Source organism: Cebidichthys violaceus, unplaced genomic scaffold (genome assembly GCF_023349555.1).
Source record: "Cebidichthys violaceus isolate CVI_PGR_0920_01 unplaced genomic scaffold, fCebVio1.0.p SCAF_15, whole genome shotgun sequence".
NCBI lineage: Eukaryota > Metazoa > Chordata > Actinopteri > Perciformes > Stichaeidae > Cebidichthys > Cebidichthys violaceus.
This window is the reverse complement of record NW_027176318.1, coordinates 15,878,365-15,902,573: the sequence shown is the minus strand read 5'-3', so window position 1 is coordinate 15,902,573 and position 24,209 is coordinate 15,878,365. Positions and strand designations below refer to the sequence as shown.

The window sequence follows — 24,209 nt, the reverse complement described above, 5'->3', positions numbered from 1 at the left end:
AATAAAAGCACTGGGTTTTTAATGGATGTGGGTCCTAAAAACTGTTGTAAATATAAATAAATAGGTGAAGAAAGTGAGATTTGCAAACCTGCCACCTTCAAACAACTTTGATGTTACGTTTGCATCAGCGTGCAGCCCTCAGTAAAACACACCTCTGTCTGTGTGTGTGTGTGTGTGTGTGTGTGTGTGTGGGTGTGTGTGTGTGTGTGTGTGTGTGTGTGTCTCCAGGTATCGGTCACCTGTCCCTGAAGAGGAAGGGAGCGCTGAGCGTCGCGGAGAACGGAGGATCTCTGCGACGCTCCTGTGAGTTTGGGTCCGACATGCTGTGGCCTCCGCCGCTGGAGTCGGACGGTACGTCCAACTCGTCAACAGTCGCATTTTAATATCAACAAATACAAACACAGTCAGATACTTCAGCGGGAACAGAGCTCTTATTTTGAAAAGTTATTGACATATCTCAACATATCTCTCTTTTGCCTTTATTGTTGTTACACAGAGTCCCACAGGCTTCTTTTAAATTACATTTCATGCCTTTTATTTTAATTTAAAATTAAATTAAAAGATTTTTTTCTCATTTTAAATGCAAAATATTTTACAGTTTTTAGCTACTGTATTTTTTATTTTGAAACAGGTATTATATTTTATTCTGAAATAGGTATTATATTTTATTTTGAAACAGGTATTATATTTTATTTTGAAATAGGTATTATATTTTATTTTGAAACAGGTATTATATTCAGAAACAAAATGAAAAAAGTTACGTTTAAACAGACAAAGAATTTGGCTTGATGATCGGAGCGTGACAGTAAACACAAAGTGCAATAGAATAAGACATAATTTAAGAAGAAAAAATATAAAAATGTGCAATTAAACATGATAAACAAACAAATTAAGAGCTCGTTAAAACAAATCTGTTGTTAAAGTGTATGTTGAATAAATTCTCTTTATGTGATTTGACGTCACAACGGGATGAATATTTGTCCGTCTGCCTGCTTTCCCCTCCAGAGAATCACTCGGCCCCCCCGGATGTGACAGGCTACTCGTCAGACTCCTCCCACTCCCGCGGTGAGCGCCACCGCATGACCAACATGGGGACCATCGCCAGGAACACGCAGAAGTACGGCAACGCCGAGCGCATGGAGACGGGCGACGGTAAGACGACACCGTTAGCCTAAAGACAAATAGAGCTCGACATTTAGAGCAAATCATGAGATAGAACGTCCTATTCATGAGATAGAACGTCCTATTTATGAGATAGAACGTCATATTCATGAGATAGAACGTCCTATTTATGAGATAGAACGTCATATTCATGAGATAGAACGTCCTATTCATGAGATAGAACGTCCTATTCATGAGATAGAACGTCATATTCATGAGATAGAACGTCCTATTTATGAGATAGAACGTCCTATTCATGAGATAGAACGTCCTATTTATGAGATAGAACGTCATATTCATGAGATAGAACGTCATATTCATGAGATAGAACGTCCTATTTATGAGATAGAACGTCCTATTTATGAGATAGAACGTCATATTCATGAGATAGAACGTCCTATTTATGAGATAGAACATCATATTCATGAGATAGAACGTCATATTCATGAGATAGAACGTCATATTCATGAGATAGAACGTCCTATTCATGAGATAGAACGTCCTATTTATGAGATAGAACGTCATATTCATGAGATAGAACGTCATATTCATGAGATAGAACGTCCTATTTATGAGATAGAACGTCCTATTTATGAGATAGAACGTCATATTCATGAGATAGAACGTCCTATTTATGAGATAGAACATCATATTCATGAGATAGAACGTCATATTCATGAGATAGAACGTCATATTCATGAGATAGAACGTCATATTTATGAGATAGAACGTCCTATTCATGAGATAGAACGTCATATTCATGAGATAGAACGTCCTATTTATGAGATAGAACATCATATTCATGAGCTAGAACGTCCTATTTATGAGATAGAACGTCCTATTCATGAGATAGAACGTCCTATTCATGAGATAGAACGTCCTATTTATGAGATAGAACGTCCTATTTATGAGATAGAACGTCATATTCATGAGATAGAACGTCCTATTTATGAGATAGAACATCATATTCATGAGATAGAACGTCATATTCATGAGATAGAACGTCATATTTATGAGATAGAACGTCCTATTCATGAGATAGAACGTCCTATTCATGAGATAGAACGTCCTATTTATGAGATAGAACGTCCTATTTATGAGATAGAACGTCATATTCATGAGATAGAACGTCCTATTTATGAGATAGAACATCATATTCATGAGATAGAACATCATATTCATGAGATAGAACGTCATATTTATGAGATAGAACGTCATATTCATGAGATAGAACGTCATATTCATGAGATAGAACGTCATATTTATGAGATAGAACGTCCTATTCATGAGATAGAACGTCCTATTCATGAGATAGAACGTCCTATTTATGAGATAGAACGTCCTATTTATGAGATAGAACGTCATATTCATGAGATAGAACGTCCTATTTATGAGATAGAACGTCATATTCATGAGATAGAACGTCATATTTATGAGATAGAACGTCATATTCATGAGATAGAACGTCATATTTATGAGATAGAACGTCATATTTATGACGTATATATTTATCTCAGCCCCCAAAAAACATCATCTTTGTTCATCCTGAGGGTTGTTGTAGCACAAATAAAACAAAAATACAAACAAGATAATCAAAGGTGCAAATAAAAAAAAACTAATGTGTGTGTGTGTGTGTGTGTGTGTGTGTGTGTGTTTACAGGTGTTCCAGTCAGCAGTCGCGTCTCGGCTAAAATCCAGCAGCTTGTGAACACGCTGAAGCAGCCGCGCAGACCTCCACTGAGGGAGTTCTTTGTGGATGACTTTGATGAACTTCTGGAGGGTGAGACGCCTCTCTTTATGCTAAATATCAAAGGGAAAGTATTTATGTGTCTCCGTCTTCAACTGTCTCCATGACGACATTGTCCGTGTCCCCGTCTCCAGTCCAGCAGCCGGACCCTAACCAGCCTCGTCCCGAGGGGGCTGAGATGATGGCGGTCCGCGGCGAGGCTCTGGGCGTGGTCACTAACTGGCCCCCGTCCCTGGAGGCGGCGCTGCAGCGCTGGGGCACCATCTCCCCTAAAGCTCCCTGTCTCACCAGCCTGGACACGGCGGGGAAGCCCCTCTACGTCCTCACATACGGTGAGACAGACGGCAGTCTGCTTATTGAGCTGTGGTTCAAGTCGTGTTATGTGGTCAGAAGAGTTCTACTGTTACTCTCACTCTAACTTCTTCTGGAAAAAACAATAGTAAACATCTCTCTCTCTCTCTCTCTCTCTCTGTGTCTGTCTCTCTTTCTCTCTCTCTTTTTCTCTCTGTCTCTCTCTCTTTCTCTCTCTTTTTCTCTCTGTGTCTCTCTCTCTCTCTCTCTTTCTCTCGGTCTCTCTCTGTGTCTCTGTCTCTCTCTCCACCACTCTCTCTCCTCCCTTCCTCTCTCTCTCCCTCCCCCCGCCTTCCTCCGCTCTCTCTCTTTCTCTCTCTCCCCCCCCCCTCTCTCCCCCCCTCCTTCCACCACTCTCCCTCTCTCTCGTCCCTTCCTCTATCTCTCCCTTTCCCTCCACCACTCTCTCTCTCTCTCGCTCTCTCCCCTCCCTCCACCACTCTCTCTCTCTCCCTCTCTCCCTCACTCTCTCCTCCCCTCCTCCCTCCCTCCCTTGTCTCCTGTGTCCTGCTCCCTTCAGGAAAGCTGTGGTCTCGCAGCATCAAACTTGCGTACAACATCCTCCACAAACTGGGCAGCAAACAGGAGCCAATGGTCCGACCGGGGGATCGGGTGAGTCACTCCTCCCCCACTGTGTCTCTCTCACTTTATCTCATGTATTAAGCCTGTGGATTTACACCACTCTCACGTCTGTGAACTACATCTGAAGCTACAGTCGGTTAGCTTAGCTTAGCATTAAGACTGGAAACAGCTAGCCAGTGTTTAAAAAAAGGTTCACCAGCACCAGTCAAACTCTTCCTTTAAACGGAGCTAAAACTAAATGCTACCACCTCCTTTAATGTCACGACATTTAGAGTCTCTGACCCCGGTTGGTCTCCTTCTCTCTCTCCTAGGTGGCATTGGTGTTTCCTAACAACGACCCCGTGGCCTTCATGGTGGCCTTCTACGGCTGCCTGCTGGCCGAGGTGGTTCCTGTTCCCATAGAGGTCCCCCTGAGTCGCAAGGTACTTCAGGAGTCCCACCTGTCACCTGGCTGTGCTGCTCACCGAATCAAACGCTCTGTAGCTGATCTAGAGCTGATCTAGAGCTGATCTAGCTGCTGTGTAATATACCCTCCTTGTATCGTCCAATAGGATGCCGGCAGTCAGCAGATTGGATTCCTATTGGGCAGCTGTGGCGTCACCGTGGCTCTGACCAGCGACGCCTGTCATAAGGGACTCCCCAAGAGCGCCACAGGGGAGATCCCTCAGTTCAAAGGTGTAGTACAGTACAAAGTACAACATGTACCTCTGAGATGTAGTACAGTACAAAGTACAACATGTACCTCTGAGACGTAGAGGAGAAGTACTCAGGTGAAGCCTGAGTTAAACTGAAGGTGTTTGCACGTTTATTAAAATGTGCGTAGAGAGAATCAGGTTTGTCATTCTTTGTTTCCTCGTTCACATGTTTTATTCTCCTCATACATGATCTTCTCTCTCTGCAGGTTGGCCCAAGTTGCTGTGGTTTGTGACGGAGTCGAAGCATCTCTCCAAACCTCCCAGAGACTGGTTCCCTCACATCAAAGACGCCAACAACGACACAGCCTACATAGAGGTGAGCTCTCACCTCATCTTATCTTCAGTTAACTAGCATTTTATTTCTTCGCTTCTTACATCCAAACCTTCACAACCTGCAGACGTTTTAAAAAACAAACACCTGACCCTCCTCTATATACTGTATATATATATATATATATATATATATATATATATACACACACACATATTTGACATTGTGTCCTGTGGTTTGTGTCTCAGTATAAAACCTGTAAGGACGGCAGCGTGCTGGGAGTGACGGTGACGAGGATCGCTCTGCTCACACACTGCCAGGCTCTCACCCAGTCCTGCAGCTACACCGAGGGTACACACACACACACACACACACACACACACACACACACACACACACACACACACTCACACACACATACTCTCTCTCTCTCCCTCCCTCTCTCTCACACTCACACTCTCTCTCTCTCTGTCTCTCTCTCTCTCTCTCTCTCACACTCACACACTCTCTCTCGCTCTCTCTTTCTGTCTCTCTCTCTTTCTCACACACACACACACACTCTCTCTCTCTCTCTCTCCCTCTCTCTCACACACACACACACACACACACTCTCTCTCTCTCTCTCTCCCTCTCTCGCACACTCACTCACACTCACTCACTCACACACACACACACACACACACACACGGTTCAGAGCCTGCAGGTCATCATGTAGTAAGTTAACCCTTCCCTGTCTGCAGCGGAGACCATCGTGAACGTCCTGGACTTTAAGAAGGACGTGGGTCTGTGGAACGGCATCCTGACGGTGAGAGGCGGAGTCACGCCGTCGCTGCGTTATTTCAGTCAAATGTGCTCGTTACATCAGGACGACCGATTGTCTCCACTGAGGCGTCGGAGAACATTTCACACTGAAAGAATAAGGAGATGAGCGGACCGGCTCGTTAAATGAATGAAGGAGTCGTTAGTGGACTCATGAGAGAAAGGAGACAAGGGAACAAAACGCTGTTATACTATTGCAACAAACGTGTGTTAATGTGGAGAATTGAGCCTTATTATGTAACACAACGCAAAGCAAGTGTTGTTAGAATGAAAGTAACACTGTTTAATCTAATGTAAAGCATAATGATGTCATTATTTATCACACTTTGCATGTTCTTTTTACCTCATTCGTGGAGCTGAGGGAAGAATATTAGTTTAGACCCAAAGATGGTCAGAAGAGTGATGAATATAGAAGGTATAGTTGATCATCTAGAGTTTGAAACCCTTCAAATGTTGACGTGTGTGTCGTGTGTGTCGTGCAGAGCGTGATGAACATGATGCATGTGATCAGCGTTCCCTACTCGCTGATGAAGGTCAACCCTCTGTCGTGGATCCAGAAAGTCTGCCAGTACAAAGGTGAGACACACACACACACACACACACTCACCTCCGCTCACCTGTCCGTCACAAAGAGGAAATGCTAATGCCCCCCCCCCCCTTCTGCAGCCAAGGTGGCCTGTGTGAAGTCCAGGGACATGCACTGGGCTCTGGTGGCCCACAAGGACCAGAAGGACATCAACCTGAGCTCGCTGCGCATGCTGCTGGTGGCCGACGGATCAAACCCCTGTAAGGTCACGCTCTCTTTAGGCGGCCGCTCAGAGAGGAGCATGTCAGGGAAGTAGATAAAGTCTCCGGGGGAGTCGGGAGAAACTGGGTCACTTGACAGGAATAGAGCAGGGTGTGTCCGTCGCCACACATTTGGTACAATAAATGGTTTTCAGCCCGACTGGAGGAGAAGAAAAAGACAGAATTATAGAAAAGAAGAAGTGCAAAATGATCCTGTGTTTTTTTTTTTAATGTAATTCAGGGCAGCCAGTACATTTGATGAATCAGTGTTTGATTCTTGTTCCACGTCTCCAGTAAAAGGAGTTCAAACAGTTTGTTTCTGTTGCGCTCCGTCAGGGTCCATCTCGTCCTGCGACGCCTTCCTCAACGTCTTTCAGACTAAAGGGCTGAGAGCCGACGTCATCTGTCCCTGTGCCAGCTCACCTGAGGCCCTGACAGTGGCCATCAGGAGGTACACACACACACACACACACACACACACACACACACACACAGAAGCACAAATATGCAAACAGTCTCTCTCACACACACACACACACATTTGCCTGTGCAAACAGACCCACAGAGACTGTAAACACATCATCACACATGTATACAAGTGAGCACACAGACACAGAGGGAGCCTGTCAGCACCGGCAGTAATCAATCAATCACAGATCAGTACGTTACTGAAGCAGCAACACAACCGGACGTCCCAGTTATCAAGTCATCAGCTTCAGTAAAGACCGAACGGTATTTAAAGGAACAGTTCACCCAAAAACAATATCAATACCTTCTTCTATACAGTCTATGATCAACAGCATACAGCTGTCACCTCCTCAAGCGCTCTAAAGATCACTAATAACATGCGGTATGCTCCCAGTGAAACCTCTGTACTGCAGGTTAATGACGTGTGTGTGTGTGTGTGTGTGTGTGTGTGTGTGTGTGTTCAGGCCGGTGGAGGACAGCAGCCAGCCTCCGGGCCGAGGCGTCCTGTCCATGCAGGGTCTGACCTATGGGGTCGTCAGGGTCGACACGGAGGAGCGGCTCTCAGTGCTCACGGTGCAGGACGTCGGCACCGTCACACCTGGAGGTACGTCTGTGTGTGTGTGTGTGTGTGTGTGTGTGTCTGTCTGTCTGTCTGTCTGTGTGTGTGTGTGTGTGTGTGTGTGTGTGTCTGTCTGTCTGTCTGTCTGTCTGTCTGTGTGTCTCTGTCTGTGTGTCTGTCTGTCTGTCTGTCTGTCTGTCTGTCTGTGTGTGTGTGTGTGTGTGTGTGTGTCTGTCTGTCTGTCTGTCTGTCTGTGTGTGTGTGTGTGTGTGTGTGTGTGTGTGTGTGTGTGTGTGTGTGTGTGTGTGTGTGTGTGTGTGTGTGTGTGTGAGAGAGAAACAAAGATACTTTAATACTTTAATATTTGTCATTTTACATGTTGATGGTTGAGACTTGCTAGAGTACGTATTTATTGTGCTTCCTGTATGTCCATGTTGTCGCATGAAAACACAGTTTCTATGTGTACTTGTACACCGTAAGTACACGACTGCTCGTACTCTGCAGAGTTGAACCTTCAGTGGTTTCAAAACCTCCATTGAGTCCATTAAAGGGTAAAATGAGTTGTCTCTCCTGAGCGAGTGAAGTGAGGTTCAGCTTGACGTGGTCCAGACGTCTTCACACAGAACAAGAGGACCGATCAGCAGATGTGACTCGTCGTGTGTTCAGAATCCTCACACCAGAGACTCACCGGGGATCCAATTAAACCTGTTGTTTTACGCTTAATTAGAGCTGCGAGCGGCCGTTACTTTAATACCGATGAGTCTGCACGTTATGCTTAACGGTGAAACAACTCGGCCACAAGGTTCTCAGCTCAGTGGCATGAGAACACAGAAGAGTTTCATATTGTAGAAGCTTGAACCAGTAAAACATGAATGGATGTACTCAGTATTATATTACTACAGTATGTTTTAACCTCGTAAGAGAACGCATACGTAGATCATAACGTTGGTAACGTGCTCTCTGCACTTAAACCGATGTATTTATTTATATATATATATTATTTATTTATTATTTATTTTTATAATTATTATAATAATATAATATTATATAATAATTTATATTATAATGATAACATTCTAATACTATAATAATAATAATAATATTGTAATAATTTATAATTTGTATAATATTCTATAATATGTATTATTTATTATATATATATATATATAATAAATAAATAATACATATTATAAAATATTATACAAATGTGTATAATATATATATATATATATATATATATATATATATATATACACAGATGAATACGCAGGAAATTTAAATATTTTTGATGTCCATAGGGAATACTGCTCATTGTCTTCCACTGATGCAGTGAGAATAAATGAATGAATGAATGAATGAATGAATGAATGAATGTAGATGGGACATTCACACAGATGAAGGTGTGTTCCCTTCTAATGCAGAAAGAACAGTAAACAGCAGCTGAGCTCTACACCGTCCACTCACACCACCCAGTGGTCAACACGGGAACTACACCCGCTGTACGACATCTATTTACTGTACCTTATATTATCTGTTAACTTCATATATACAGTGTTCTTAATTCTCAATATACTATATATATATAGTATATTGAGAATTAAGAACAAAAAATAATGAATTCAACAAGAAACTAGTTGTGCTTTAGTGGTTTGATATCAGTTTATTCACTCATATAATATCGATATCACGCTATTCAACATGTTTCTGTCTCTCGTCGGGCGGCCAAAGACTGGTATTGTTCAGATGTTCTCTTCTCAACCCAGATCCTCATGTAACCTGGTTTTGGGTCTTCACAGACGTTCTGTCAACATAAACTGGGCTTCATCCACCTACTTCAACACGTTTATCACCATAGACAGGAGTCTGATGGGGAACGTCATCTGTGTCCCTTAGTAGAAAATAGGTCTTAATTCATGGGGACAGAAGATAAAAAGCTGTTAACCCTGTGTTTACCTGTCTGTCTGTCTGTCTGTCTCTCTGCCCCCCCCCACCAGGCCTGGTGTGTGTGGTGAAACCAGAAGGCGTCCCTCAGCTCTGTCAGACGGATGAGATCGGAGAGTTCTGCGTCTGCTCCATCGCCACCGGCACCTCCTACTACGGCCTCACGGGCATGACCAAGAACACCTTTGAGGTGAGGACGCCTGTGTGTGTGTGTGTGTGTGTGTGTGTGTGTGTGTGTGTGTGTGTGTGTGTGTGTGTGTGTGTGTGTGTGTGATCATGATGGAGATCTTGATAAAAACTGTAAAAAGTCAAGCAGAGTTGAAAGACACGACTTTAAACTTTAAATCAAATGAACCTCGGCCAAGAGCAGCAGCAGTGTGACATGATTGTGTGTGTGTGTGTGTGTGTGTGTGTGTGTGTGTGTGTGTGTGTGTGTGTGTGCGTGCGTGTGCGCAGGTTTATCCGGTGAGCTCCAGCGGGGGTTTGGTCAGCGAGTACGCCTTCGTGCGGACCGGCCTGCTGGGCTTCATCGGCCCCGGCGGCCTCGTCTTCATCACGGGCAAGATGGACGGCCTCATCATGGTGAGCGGGCGGCGGCACAACGCCGACGACATCGTGGCCACGGCGCTGGCGGTGGAGCCGATGAAGTTCGTCTACAGGGGAAGGTGAGGGGGGGGGGGGGGGTGATTCTACACAATAACACAAACACAGTGACTGATGGAGGCCGCAGCAGAGCAGCAGCTCCTGTGGACTTCTAAACATCTCTACTGTCCCTTTAAGAAGCAAGACACGCTCCCCTCAGCCTGACGAATGAGCCGCACACACACACACACACACACACACACACACAATACATCTAGTACAGTAGAGCGACAGTGGAAGAGAGGGACGTTTAATTGTGTCCGCGGCCAGCGAGGAGGAAGTTCATGTCCCAGCAGACAGCCTCTGATGAAGACCTTCAGCAGGAAGCAAGTTAACTGAAGAAGTGATGCGTTTGTTCAGAGGACTGAGTGTCATTGTTTGATTAAAAGAGCCCCAATCTACAACATGTAAGATAGGTCAAGCTTTACATTAGTGCACGAGAAGATAGATTTAAAAGAAAGGAAAGAATACACACACACACACACACACACAGTTATTGTGAGATTCTCTCACTAGTGTTGCCATTGAACACAGTGTGAGTGATGCTGTTGGTCCTCCGTCCCTGCAGGATAGCGGTGTTCTCCGTCACGGTGCTGAGGGACGAGAGGATCGTGGTGGTGGCCGAGCAACGGCCCGACTCCACCGAGGAGGACAGCTTCCAGTGGATGAGCCGCGTGCTGCAGGTGAGTCTCACCTGTCTCACCTGTCTCACCTCTCACCTGTTCACCGTTCACCTCTCACCTGTCTCACCTCTCACCTCTCACCTGTTCACCGTTCACCTCTCACCTGTCTCACCTCTCACCTGTTCACCTCTCACCTGTCTCACCTCTCACCTGTCTCACCTCTCACCTGTTCACCTGTCTCACCTGCTCTCGTTCTTCTGACCTGCAGCATCATAAATGTAATATTTTTCCCAAAAAATTAGACAAACCATGTTTTTTTAGCAACCAGTGAACAGGAAGTCACCATATTAGGACTGAGGAGGAGTGACGTAGAGAGCTGTCAATCACTGTGTAGCCCCGCCCCTAAATCATCCCCTCTTTATGGTCTGTTTGACTCTAAATGGAGCATAATGTACTAAATGAACATCATGCTGTATTGAAGAAGACTGTAAACTAGAGATTGAGACCATAAACTCATGTTTACAATGTTTACTGAGGGAATAAATCAAGAGAGAAGTAGAGTCATTTTAGACTAGACTTCTATACAACCAGAGGAGTCGCCCCCTGGTGGACACTAGAGAGAATGCAGCTTTAACACTTGACGCTTTGGCTTCACTTATCAGAACCGGAGGTTGACGTCTGGGCTGCATCAAGGGCAGGGAGGCGGGGTTAAAGGAAACGCTGGTGCGTTTGGATGAGGAACATCTGGGTTGTTTAGGTGTCACTTCACGTCTTTCCTCTGTGAACATCCGTTTGTGTCTGACCGTCCTCCGTCTCTCTCAGGCCATCGACAGCATCCACGGGGTGGGCGTGTTCTGCCTGGCTCTGGTTCCGGCCAACACTCTGCCCAAGACCCCTCTGGGCGGCATCCACCTGTCGGAGATCAAGCAGCTGTACCTGGAGGGGGGGCTGCACCCCTGCAACGTCCTCATGTGCCCCCACACCTGCGTCACCAACCTGCCCAAACCCCGGCAGAAACAACCAGGTGGGGAACAAAAACACGAGTGTTCACGGGTCTGTGGACGGTGACTCGTGACTGTGCACAGATGTTAATGTGTGTGTGTGTGTGTGTGTGTGTGTGTGTGTGTGTGTGTGTGTGTGTGTGTGTGTGTGTGTGTGCTGCAGAGATCGGACCTGCCTCTGTGATGGTGGGGAATCTGGTGTCAGGGAAGAGGATCGCTCAGGCCAGCGGTAGAGATTTAGGACAAACGGACGACAACGACCAGGTAAACACAAGACTCCCGCTTTGTTGAATTCTTTATTGGTGTGTTGGACCACACAGCTCTGATTTTAAATATGAGTTCTATTACGTCGTTGATCTGTGTCTGGAGGTGAGTGTTAGAGCCTCGTTTGCAGGAAGCCTTTTGAAATGTCCCTCACCTGCTCGTAGTTTATTGGTATTGATTGGACCACTTCAACGTCCTGCAGTCTCAGCTGGGTGTGAAGCATTAAACTAAAGATTCATTCAGACGGGAGTCCTGCAGAGAAACCTTCTCCACTTGTGTCTCCTGTGCAGTTGTACATGATGTGCTGACGGTAGTGATTCACCTTTTATATATATATATATATATATATATATATATATATATATATATATATATATATGACGCATATTTCCTGTTCTTCACAGTGAGGGTCCTGGACAGAGGATGTGGACAGATTGTAAAGACCTCTGAGGCAAATTTGTACTTTGTGATTTTGGGCGATACAAAAATAAATAGAATAGAATTGAAGTTAGACCACAAAGGTTTCTTTAACTTTGTACCTTTGATTCAGTTCATTTACAATTTTGTGCGTTATTAATGAATTAAACAGCGTTACAATAAAAACACATTCATTTGAGAACGGCCTGATGAGACACAAGTAGAAGCTGTGTGGACTGTCTGTCTTCAGCAGTGGTCTTGTTGCTGCTGGTTTCCTCTTTGTGCGTTTGTCTCGTGTTACTGTGTGTGTGTGTGTGTGTGTGTGTGTGTGTGTGTGCAACATGTTATTTTCTATTGTTTCAACAGCAGACACTGTATGTTTACAGAGTAAAACAAACTAAAGTACTAAAGTCTTTAACTTCCATTGAAGCATTGCATTGTGGGCTATGAATGCCGGCGTAGTGTCCAGTGTGTGCTTCACCAGATAAAGTGTGCAGTTGAGGTACTGTGAGCGTCTCTGACTGTGTTCCAGTTCCTGTTCCTGTCGGAGGTTTTGCAGTGGAGGGCTCAGACCACACCGGACCACGTCCTCTACACTCTGCTCAGCTCCAGGGTACCAGCACACACCTCCACCCACAGCTACACCTGACCGCATTACAGCAGCAGAAGAAGAAGAAGAAGTCCCTTCTTTTATTAAGTAGTCACATCACATGACCGGAGACAGGAAGTCTCCACGTTTACTAGTGAAAACATCTCCTCACAGTCACTAACCGTGCAAATCGGTTTTCTTCTCATCTGGTGTGAACACACCTTTAACCCTGAGGGAGTGACACCAAACCAGGTCCTCAGTGGAGAGATGACTAATGAGGTCCATGTGGTTCACTTTGGACCTCATTAGTCCTCTTTCCTTCTCTTTCCTCTCCTCCTCCTCCTCCTCCTCCTCCTCCTCCTCCTCCTGCAGGGGGCGGTGTCCAGCTCCCTCACCTGTCTGCAGCTCCATAAGAGGGCGGAGCGAGTGGCGGCTCTGCTGATGGAGAGAGCCGGTCTGCAGGAGGGAGACCACGTGGCTCTGGTCTACCCACCAGGTCAGAGAGGACTCGGGCCGTTTTTACTCACAGAACAACGAAGCTGAGTTCATCCCTCACACCCCTGTGTGTGTGTGTGTGTGTGTGTGTGTGTGTGTGTGTGTGTGTGTGTGTGTGTGCAGGTATTGACCTGATTGCAGCCTTCTACGGCTCCCTGTACGCCGGCTGTGTTCCCATCACGGTGCGACCGCCTCACCCTCAGAACATCTCCACCACGCTGCCCACCGTCAAGATGATCGTGGAGGTCAGAGATCACGGAACACCACCAGATGATTCTTTGTGCTTTTGACTCTGCTGCTGCTAACACTGTGTCACGATTAGTTTACGTACAACTAGTACCTTCATTTAGAGTTTAATTGCTCTTTAATAATCTCTTTTTTTATATTTCTGTTCTAATTTATTTATTTATTGTTTTTTCTAAATTTGTCCGTACTTGTTTCTGGGGCTTATTTTAATTTTAGTTTTAGTTTTAATTTAAATTTTAATTAATTTATTATTTTATTTTATAATAATCATTTATTTATTATTTTATTTTATAATAATCATTTATTTATTATTTTATTTTATAATAATAACTTCTTTATTTTTTGCCTTTTCTCTATTTGTCCATATGTATTTCTGGGGATCAATACAAACATTACATCAATTATAATATATTATATTTATTTTATTTTACAAACGACTACATGAACTATAAACCAGGCTTGTAGAGATAATACATCTTTATCAAGTCGTATCTTCCTTCTGATATTTCACTTGTTTGCACTGAGATGTTTAAGTATTTCCTCCGATATTAAAGTATAACATCTCTACTCCGGCAGGCTCTGCCAGCTGCTGTGCAGCTCTATTAAAACGACCACATTAAATATGACAGTTTAACATTCACCCTGTCACCTGCAGGTCAGCCACTCGGCCTGTGTGATGACCACGGCGGTCATCTGCAAGCTGCTGCGCTCCAAAGAGGCCACGGCCACCGTGGACATCAGGAACTGGCCGCCCGTCCTCGACACGGGTACGCCGTCTCCGGTCCCTCACCCTAACCTCCAGAGCCTTCACTCCACCATGAGAGTGCAGCTTCTACACCAACACCCTCTAACCAGCAACCTCCATCCTCTCTTTGTGTTTCTATGGCAACATGTGCAGTTTAAGAGGCAAACAAACACATGGTCATCCAAACAGCTGCTGTAGTGTAGTGGGCTCAACTGGAGTTCACTGTTTCTGAGTGTGTCAACTAAACGTGTGTGTGTGTGTGTGTGTGTGTGTGTGTGTGTGTGTGTGTGTGTGTGTGTGTGTGTGTGTGTGTGTGTGTGCGCTGCAGATGACCTGCCAAAGAAGAAGCCTCCAGCTCTCTATAAGCCCACCAACCCTGACGGTCTGGCCTATCTGGACTTCAGCGTGTCCACGACCGGCATGCTGGCCGGAGTCCAGGTCAGCTCAGCGTTAATCCTCCTCATCCATCAGTCCTCAGTCCATCCAGCCTCACCCAGTACAGAACCAACAGCTGCTTCATTATCACTGTTTATTTATTTAGAGTTACTGTGAGGAACCTTTACCTGGTCCTGAACCAGTCTCAGTGTAGTCCTGGTCCTCTATCAGACCTCCATCAGTACAGAGACCATCAGAGAGAAGATGGTCTGTTTCTATAGAGTTGTTCTGAATGATGTCATCGGAGCCACCGGGTCGGATTCTGGTGAAACCAGATGAACTCATTCAGGTTCACCAGAACCTCCTTCAGCTCAGACTCCAGCAGAGACCTGGTCCACCGTGGACAGACCCAGATCCTCCAGCAGAGACCGGTCCACCGTGGACAGACCCAGATCCGGCTTCACCTGCAGCCTTGGACCTGCAGTCGGAGCTCCGGAGGGAGGAGGAGAGCTCAGCTCCCGGCAGCAGCAGCAGCGTCTCCTCCTCTTCCTCCTCCCCCTCCTCCTCCTCCTCCTCCTCCTCCTCCAGGAGCAGAGCTTCTCCTCTCTGCTGGAGACCCAGGACGTATTTCTGGACCCGCTGGAGGGAAGGGAGGCACAGGAGAACCAGAACCAGGACTGAGAGGTTCAGACTGTCAGACCCTGCTGCAGTAGAATGAGAGGTTTTCTAAAGGGACTCTGGTGCTCAGAGACACTACAGCTTTAGTCCACAGGGACCAACAGAACCAACAGAACGTTAAAGTTCCTCACAGTGACTTTAAGTTGTGTTTAAGTAACTTTAAATATATGTTTAGTCCTGATCCACATCCAACTACAGCATGAATTTAAGATGAACTGTCTGTCCTTCTACCCTGTTTCCTTATTCTGTGTGTGTTTGTTTTGTTGTGTCTCTCTCCCTCTCTCTGTCTCTGTCTCCCCCTCTCTCTCTCTCTCTCTCTCTCCCTCTCTCTGTCTCTCTCTCTCCGTCTCTGTCTTTCTCTCTCTCTCTGTCTCTCCCTCTCTATCTTTGTCTCCCTCTCTCTCTGTCTCTGTCTCCCTCGCTCTCTCTCTCTCTCCAGATGTCCCATAATGCCGTTGGAGCCTTCTGTCGGTCGGTGAAGCTGCAGTGTGAGTTGTACCCGTCCAGAGAAGTTGCCATCTGTCTGGATCCCTACTGTGGCCTCGGCTTTGTCCTCTGGTGTCTCTGCAGGTTGGCGTCTCGTCTACTTACTGTACACACTGACGTCTTTAAAGCCTGACTGTGTTAGCGTTCAGCAGCTAAAGAGACAGATATGTCCATCGGGACGTGGTGGAGCTAAAAGAGAATCATACTGTCGCTCTGTCACCGATGGATGTGTAAATAAAGTTTAACACATCAACTGTAAAGGAACATATATCTCAGTAGTGACTTCACACCTTCTGCAAACAAGTGGCCAAAAAGAGGAGTCCTGACTTTTAACTTGTCAAGCTCCAAAGACACTGGATCCTACATTTCCCATGATGCACCTCACCTCTCATTAGACTCTCCTGTTGTGATGAATGGCGTTGTCGTGTGTTCTGCAGCGTGTATTCCGGCCACCAGTCCATCCTGATCCCCCCGGTGGAGCTGGAGTCCAACCCGGCGCTGTGGCTGCTGGCCGTCAGCCAGCTGAGGGTGCGAGACACCTTCTGCTCCTACAGCGTCATGGAGCTGTGCACCAAAGGACTCGGCCTGCAGACCGAGGCGCTCAAGGTAAGAGACTCCATTCATCTATCCAGCAACGTTTACCCGTTTTCACCTACCGGGGTCCAGAGCCGAGAATCCTCCGGACACGAGACGGAGGCTTCTCTTTGCTCCCGTCATGTCTCTCTCTGTGGTCTTGATCTTAACTTCAAAATAAAAGTCCTGCCCCTCTCCTCTCCCCTCCTCCCCTCTCCTCTCCTCTCCCCTCCTCCCCTCTCCTCTCCTCTCCCCTCCTCTCCTCTCCTCTCCCCTCCTCCAAAGTTTCCCTGATTTCTGGTCACATGACTGTTGGTCTCAGATGATTTAATCATGACGTCATAGTTTCATGAGGAGTTCACAGTTTAATGTTTTTAACACAACCTGGTTAAAGTGAACTCTTCATTAGAGGAGACATTTATAAAGAGAACATGTAGAATAAAATGTTTTTGATGACATCATGATTTAAGTCTTTGTTTTGTTCGTCACACGCGTTGCGTTCAAAGACCGTCGGATAGATGTAATACGTTTACTGGTCACGGTTATAAAGTCGGAGACTTCAGACGTCGGCGGTAATGAACTCTCACTGTGTCTCTGTGCTGAAGCCCGAGGACACGTCTGACTGCTGCAGTCACCGCCGCCTCTGATTGGTCACAGCGGAGTTAATTTTAGTCATTATCCGTCTTTAGGTCTCCATGGAGACTGAAGGCCGAACGCAGAGGAGGAAAGTACAAATGTTCTTTACGGACACACCGTTCTCTGACATAAGTTTAACGCTTCGAAACACAACGTTTACCTCCTGAAGGACTCGCAGCACCTCAAATCATCTTCATCTTTAATAAAGCAGGATCATCACATGATGAAGAGGACACCAGAGCTCTCTGCTCATCAAACAAAGAAGAGCTCCTGACAGCAGAGATCTCAGCGTGGCGTGGAGTTTCAGATGCAGCACTTATGTTGTTTTTACAGTCAAGAAAAGAAAAAGCTTGCACATTTTATACCAATTTCTTATTTATATTTTTACATATTAATTGTTATATATTGTAATATAATGCACATATTTATTATTTATATTTTACATATTTATTGTTACATATTGTAATATAATGCACATATTTATTATTTATATTTTACATATTTATTGTTACATATTGTAATATAATGCACATATTTTGGCATAGATCTTATTTATATTTTTACATATTAATTGTTGTAATATGTTTTAATATAATACACATATTTTTTATATATTTTTTATTTATATTTGTACTTATTTATTGTTGTAATTTATTGTAGTATAATGCACATATTTGAACATCATGATGTTTTTTAAACAGTATTTTCTTCTCTCAGTGAAATCTTTGTGTTTATAAGAAAACATTGAACACTTGAAGTCTTTGGTTCGTCATGTTTTGGTAGAATAAGTTTTGTTTTGGTATCTGTTATTATCGATAACCGGTCCTCCGTCTCTGGTCCAGGCTCGGGGTCTGGATCTGTCCCGGGTCCGGGCCTGCGTCGTGGTGGCGGAGGAGCGGCCCAGGATGTCGCTCACGCACTCCTTCTCTAAGCTCTTCAAAGACCTCGGCCTCCACCCGAGATCCGTCAGCACCGCCTTCGGCTGCAGGGTCAACCTGGCCATCTGCCTGCAGGTAACCGCACCGTGATCACAGTACAACGCGTAGTGTACTAGTACAACACGTAGTGTAGTAGTACAACACGTAGTGTAGATCTTCTTTACGCTAATACTTGTATATTCTAGCCTGTTAACACTTAATCATAGATAACATTTCTCAGCATTGTTTTTATTTGCACTGTTGTTATATATTGTAGGATAATGCACATATTTTACACATTTCTTATTTATATTTTGACATATTTATTGTTGTTGTATATTGTATTATAATGCACATATTTTTTATTTCTTATTTATATTTTGACATATTTATTGTAATTTATTGTAGAATGATGCACATATTTTTACATAATTATTTATATTTTTCTTATAAATTCTCTATCTTTATATATATATAAACTGTATATATTCTGTTGTAGAATGGGACTAACTGTAACTTGACCTACTATCAGTTTCTGTTTTATTATATTATATATATATATATATATTATAATAAGTTTTGTTTGGTATCACTTTCATCATATTCCCTGTTAAACTTCCACAATGTAAACAAGAGCCAGAAAACAAACCCAAGTACTAAAGAAAGGACCAATGAGTGACTGTTACTCTGATCACATGCTCGCTGTGTCTGCGCTCTGATTGGCTGCAGGGCACTTCAGGACCGGACCCTACGACTGTGTACGTGGACATGAGGGCGCTGCGTCACGACAGGTACCCCCGCCTGCTTTACCTCCTCTTCATCCTCCTCCTCTTCACCCAGCAACATCCTGACACCTGTGTGTGTGTGTGTGTGTGTGTGTGTGTGTGTGTGTGTGTGTGTGTTTCAGGGTCCGGTTGGTGGAGAGAGGTTCTCCTCACAGTCTGCCATTAATGGAGTCTGGCAAGGTGAGTGATTGAGAGATGCAGTAACATCCACATGTAGCATGTCTCTGTCCTCTGTCCCTTCGATGGTCCAAGAGAGACTGGAGATGCTGATCTTCTGAACTCAATGTGAACACTTGTATTTACAGGAAACAGTGGTTCCTTATCTGATGACACTCTCCAGAACAAACTGGCTTTTTCTTCTTCTCCATTTAAATCACTCCTTCTGTGGAGCAGCCAGAGGTCAAACACACGTTTCACCAGACAGACACAGTTGACCCTCTGAGGTTAGATCAGGTCTCTGTCCCTCAGTCAGTCGTCTTTTCTCACCATGGAGAAACGGCATCAAACGTGCCGCTCCCGTCCTCTTCTGAAGACGTTATGACGAGAAGCCTCCAAAGATACCCAGCATGCTTCACTCCTTTGAATAATTATTGTATCCACTCGTCACTCGTCTCTCATTTATTGAGATTAATACGCACAAAAAGTCTCTTCAATCTTCCTTTCAAAGGAAGAATTAGGAACAGTTGTAGAAGTGAATTATGGGTAATTGTCCCGTGAAAAACATATGACTGTTTGTTTGATTCTCATCAGCCTTCGTTAGAAGATCATTATACATTATTATACATATACATACATTATTAAACATTATTATACATCATTATACATCATTATACATATATATACATATATATATACATTATTATACATCATTATACATCATTATACATTATTATACATTGTTTCAGTCGTGATTTATTTAGTCTTCTGTCACATGTTGTTTAATTTTTCTTTTCTTCTTTCTGTCGTCGTTCTTTTCCTTTCGCCTCTAAACTCTCGTTTAAATTAGCGAACATAAATCCATATTCTCTGTTAGGATGTTAAAGTTGACCTCTTGTAGTTTAACCTTCTTCAGACTTAGCTTTGACTGAACTCGTCAGTGAAGTGAACAAACGGAGCTTTACTGTGACGCTGCACAGACCCAATGCAGTCGAAGCGTCGGTGTTTGGCGGATGTCTCCACCGACTCACAGAGAAGACGTCGCTCTGACTCACTGTGTGGAGGAGTCTGTTCATGTCTCACTGCACAGGATGAGGTCTGAGTAACGTCAGATATATAGAAATATAAAAAGTCAAACAAACTGATGCATTGTGGGTATGTGGTAATAATAGAAGAGCTCATCGTTCATGAAAACTGTCTTTGTTCCTCGTGTTTTATTTATCCAAAAGAACAAAGAAATCATATCGATGCCTCTCTGCTAAAACAATAACAGGCCCCAGTGCATGCTGGTCCTAAACCTGCCTACTCATATACAGTATAAATACATATACATACATATATATATATATATATTGTATATGTATACTTGAAAAACTAAATATGTAAACTAAACAGTTAACTAACCTGATGTAAATAAAGAACGTCTAGAATAAAATAAACGATACTTCTCTAAATACTAACAACGAGGGGAGTATTGTATTGTTGTTTATTTGAACATGATCACTGAGTTCATGTGTTCATTCAGCAGATGGAGAGTGATTTTACTCTTGTTTGTGTTTTCAGATCCTTCCTGGAGTTCGTATCATCATCGCCAACCCAGAGACCAAAGGACCGCTGGGAGACTCCCACCTCGGAGAGGTCCGCCGGATCACAGCTTCATTCATTCATTCATTCATTCATTCATTCATTAAGCTCATCTTCTTTCTATCTTTCCTCATCTCCTTCTTAGTGTTCTTTCCTTTGTGTCTTTCTTTCTCGTTTAGTTTGTATTTTTCTGTATTGTCTTTTCTTTAACTTTCTGTCCTTCTTGTCTTTCTTGTGATGTGTATTTTTTTTATATCTCTTTCTTTCCTTTTCTTTTCTGTCCGTCTGTTTTGTTCTCTCCGTTCTTCCTTTCATCTCTTCCAGATGTTTTCTTTCTCCTGAAGTCTTTTCAAAGCTTCATTTAGCTGCGCTGCCGTTCTAGATTCCTCTTAACATTGAACACTGACTCTGTTCTACAGATCTGGGTGCACAGCGCTCATAACGGCAGCGGTTACTACAGCGGTTACGGAGAGGAGGTTCTTCAGTCCGACCACTTCAACTCCAGACTCAGTTTTGGGGACACTCAGACGGTCTGGGCCAGGACGGGCTACCTGGGCTTCCTCCGCCGCACCGAGCTCACCGACGCCACCGGAGGTTAGTCTCTCCGTCTCCACGGCCGCCGACGATCCCGTCGACTCTCCGTCAGCGTGGCCGACCCTCTTTTGTCTCTTTGTGTTGTCAGAGAGACACGACGCTCTGTTCGTGGTGGGAGCTCTGGAGGAGGCCATGGAGCTGAGGGGGATGAGGTACCACCCCATCGACATCGAGACCTCCGTCATCAGAGCCCACAAGAGCATCATGGAGTGGTAGGTTGGACCTCTAACGCACCGACCCAATCTGAAGAAACAATTCAGAAACGTGTGTTGTATCAGCTCTTTATCGCACTTAAAGATAATTACGTAACAAGAACCAGCTAACGAACCAGCTGTCTGCTAGTTAGCTAGCTAGCGTGCTAGTTCCACCGTGCTTTAATGCTACACTGATGGCAACATGTTTTCCTGGACGGACACATTTGGGACATCTAGCCTCTAAAGACACAGGCAGTAGTGTATTTTGTGGAGTGTGTTTTTAAGCTTGTTGAGGAGTTCTGCTGCCCCCTAGTGGATACAAATAAAACCAGTTCATGCAGCTTTTTAAGCAGTAGAATGACGGATGATGATACGCTCCTGCGTCCTCCTCAGTGCGGTCTTCCCCTGGACCAACCTGCTGGTGGTGGTGGTGGAGCTGGAGGGCTCTGAGCAGGAGGCCCTGGACCTGGTTCCGATGGTGACCAAGGCGGTGCTGGAGGAGCACTACCTGATCGTGGGCGTGGTCGTGGTGACGGACATCGGCGTCATCCCCATCAACTCCCGTGGCGAGAAACAGCGCATGCACCTCCGGGACGGCTTCCTGCAGGACCAGCTGGACCCCATCTACGTGGCCTACAACATGTAGCCTGTGTGTGTGTGTGTGTGTGTGTGTGTGTGTGTGTGTGTGTGTGTGTGTGTGAGAGCGAGCATGCCGTGCATTTTGCCGTTGTTGTTCCTTTATTTCCCAGAATCAAGATGTACTGTATTTTTAAACCTGCATATGGTGTGGTGTTAAAGTCGTCCGTTTTCTTTAAAGTCGTGTTGTGCCAGTTGATTGATTAATTGATTGATTGGTTGGTTGATTGATTGATTGATTGATTGATTGATTGATTGATTGATTGATTGATTGGTTGGTTGGTTGATTGGTTGCTTGGTTGATTGGTTGATTAGTTGCTTGATTAATTAGTTGATTGATTGATTAATTGATTGGTTGATTGATTGGTTGGTTGATTGGTTGATTGGTTGATTAGTTGCTTGATTAATTAGTTGATTGATTGATTAATTGATTGGTTGATTGATTGGTTGGTTGCTTGATTAATTAGTTGGTTGGTTGATTGATTCATTGATTGATTAATTAGTTGGTTGATTGATTAATTGATTGATTGGTTGGTTGGTTGGTTGATTGCTCAGTGGTGGGATGCTCATTTTTACAGCCCCGCCCCCCGGAGCTCGTCGCTGTAGAAAGCCTTATAGGGGAACACTGTGTTCGACAGCTCTGGTGGTTCTTAGGAGGTGAAAGTAGAAACGAGATCAATACTAGAGACTGTATCTGTCATCACGTTGTACTGGTCCAATCAAAAAACAACTACAAAAGAAGCTATTTCAATTTAAATTAGAACAGGGGCAGCCAGATAATTGTAAAAAATATAAATATTGTACATAGACATAATAATCTATATGGAGAGGAACCGAAAACACGATGAGGTATAGTAGCCCCTATATGCAGCTCTCTCCACCTGCACCCTGTGTGTGTGTGTGTGTGTGTGTGTGTGTGTGTGTGTGTGTGTGTGTGTGTGTGTGTGTGTGTGTGTGTGTGTGTGTGTGTGTGTGTGTGTTCATCGTGTGTTAATGTGGGACGGGGATGTTTTTCGTGGTTTTAATGTGACTCACGCAGCAGATTTTTTTATCCGCAGACGAAGAAATAAGAAACGTTTTAATTCAGAATTTAAACAATGAAAGTTTAATTTGTTGAAACTGAAGAAAAAAAACTACAAATGATTTCAGTTTTCAGCACTAAAGTCTCAGAAAAACAAAAACATATTGAAGCTCGGGAGACAAAGTCAAAAGTCAAATACGTTTTTTTTTAATATGTCATTTTCTGTAAATCAAAAGACGTAGTTTGGTGAAGCAGCGTTGCATCATGGGAGTTGTTGTTTTCATTGTAGCCATTTTTTTTAACAGCAACAACATCTAAAGACACCAAAATCTAGAAATACTATCAAATAAATAAACACAACAACGTTTTAATGCAGAAAAGTTACGTTTTAAACCTTTAAAAGTGCAGAAGCATAATTGTGATTTATTATGTGTTAAATCTGTGAAGTGCACTGTGTGAATAAAAACAGAGGTTATTATTATCATCTGAAGGGACTTTATGGGAACGAGCTGTTTTAGTTCTGAATCTTCCTTCTTCTTCTTTTGTTTAAACTTTATCGACAAAGACAAACTTTATGCAGATCACAAGGTTGCTGAGCGTCTGATTGGCTGAGAGCAGTTTGGCTTTGATGGTAGCAGCGTCATGATTCAGTCCCTGTGTGTGTGTGTGTGTGTGTGTGTGTGTGTGTGTGTGTGTGTGTGTGTGTGTGTGTGTGTGTGTGTGTGTGTGTGTGTGTGTGTGTGTGTGTTGTATGTAAATAGTGTTGATTTTGTACGGTACAGGTGTGTGTGACTTGTTTTGTACACATGATAAAAAGATTAAATGACACTTTTATAAGAGCCTGCTATTGGCTCACCGTCACACTATACAGTGCAATAAAGTGCTTTGATTGGCTAAAACTCAGACTAGTTGTTATTATTATTTGTTTATTGTTGTTGTTATGTGACTGCTTTGTCTCAATGTGTTTATCACATTTGAATCAAATTCTTATTTTAACAAAACATGAAATCACAGTTTCAGGACTACAAATAGGGAGTTATGGTTATTTTCCATGTTTTATGAATTAATTTTGTCCTTTACATACATTTCATAATGATTGGATCTAACAACAACAGGTTGTTGTTTTTATTATTATTATTAATGTTGGATCATATTTCCTCTTCTGTCCAGCA

General features: G+C 43.9%; 1 protein-coding gene across 2 annotated transcripts in view; it reads left to right on the top strand.

Annotated features, from left to right (window-relative positions):
• Positions 1 to 23,936, top strand: part of LOC137872049 (disco-interacting protein 2 homolog C-like) — a 35,103-nt gene extending 11,167 nt beyond the window's left edge. For both annotated transcript variants that reach the window (XM_068710262.1, XM_068710261.1), the window contains 33 exons: positions 229 to 351; positions 1,006 to 1,152; positions 2,822 to 2,941; positions 3,043 to 3,240; positions 3,780 to 3,871; positions 4,153 to 4,263; positions 4,393 to 4,516; positions 4,743 to 4,852; positions 5,056 to 5,158; positions 5,548 to 5,612; positions 6,109 to 6,202; positions 6,293 to 6,412; positions 6,749 to 6,863; positions 7,345 to 7,484; positions 9,434 to 9,570; positions 9,837 to 10,045; positions 10,591 to 10,705; positions 11,468 to 11,669; positions 11,810 to 11,910; positions 12,860 to 12,940; positions 13,289 to 13,412; positions 13,535 to 13,656; positions 14,313 to 14,424; positions 14,731 to 14,840; positions 15,895 to 16,025; positions 16,379 to 16,547; positions 17,993 to 18,163; positions 18,797 to 18,858; positions 18,975 to 19,032; positions 20,572 to 20,646; positions 21,012 to 21,186; positions 21,275 to 21,398; positions 21,774 to 23,936. In XM_068710262.1, the coding sequence (XP_068566363.1) occupies positions 229 to 351; positions 1,006 to 1,152; positions 2,822 to 2,941; positions 3,043 to 3,240; positions 3,780 to 3,871; positions 4,153 to 4,263; positions 4,393 to 4,516; positions 4,743 to 4,852; positions 5,056 to 5,158; positions 5,548 to 5,612; positions 6,109 to 6,202; positions 6,293 to 6,412; positions 6,749 to 6,863; positions 7,345 to 7,484; positions 9,434 to 9,570; positions 9,837 to 10,045; positions 10,591 to 10,705; positions 11,468 to 11,669; positions 11,810 to 11,910; positions 12,860 to 12,940; positions 13,289 to 13,412; positions 13,535 to 13,656; positions 14,313 to 14,424; positions 14,731 to 14,840; positions 15,895 to 16,025; positions 16,379 to 16,547; positions 17,993 to 18,163; positions 18,797 to 18,858; positions 18,975 to 19,032; positions 20,572 to 20,646; positions 21,012 to 21,186; positions 21,275 to 21,398; positions 21,774 to 22,026 (4,193 nt within the window). In that variant the 3' untranslated portion in view covers positions 22,027 to 23,936. The remainder of the gene's footprint in view (positions 1 to 228; positions 352 to 1,005; positions 1,153 to 2,821; positions 2,942 to 3,042; positions 3,241 to 3,779; positions 3,872 to 4,152; positions 4,264 to 4,392; positions 4,517 to 4,742; positions 4,853 to 5,055; positions 5,159 to 5,547; positions 5,613 to 6,108; positions 6,203 to 6,292; positions 6,413 to 6,748; positions 6,864 to 7,344; positions 7,485 to 9,433; positions 9,571 to 9,836; positions 10,046 to 10,590; positions 10,706 to 11,467; positions 11,670 to 11,809; positions 11,911 to 12,859; positions 12,941 to 13,288; positions 13,413 to 13,534; positions 13,657 to 14,312; positions 14,425 to 14,730; positions 14,841 to 15,894; positions 16,026 to 16,378; positions 16,548 to 17,992; positions 18,164 to 18,796; positions 18,859 to 18,974; positions 19,033 to 20,571; positions 20,647 to 21,011; positions 21,187 to 21,274; positions 21,399 to 21,773) is intronic.
• Positions 23,937 to 24,209: the final 273 nt, after the last annotated feature.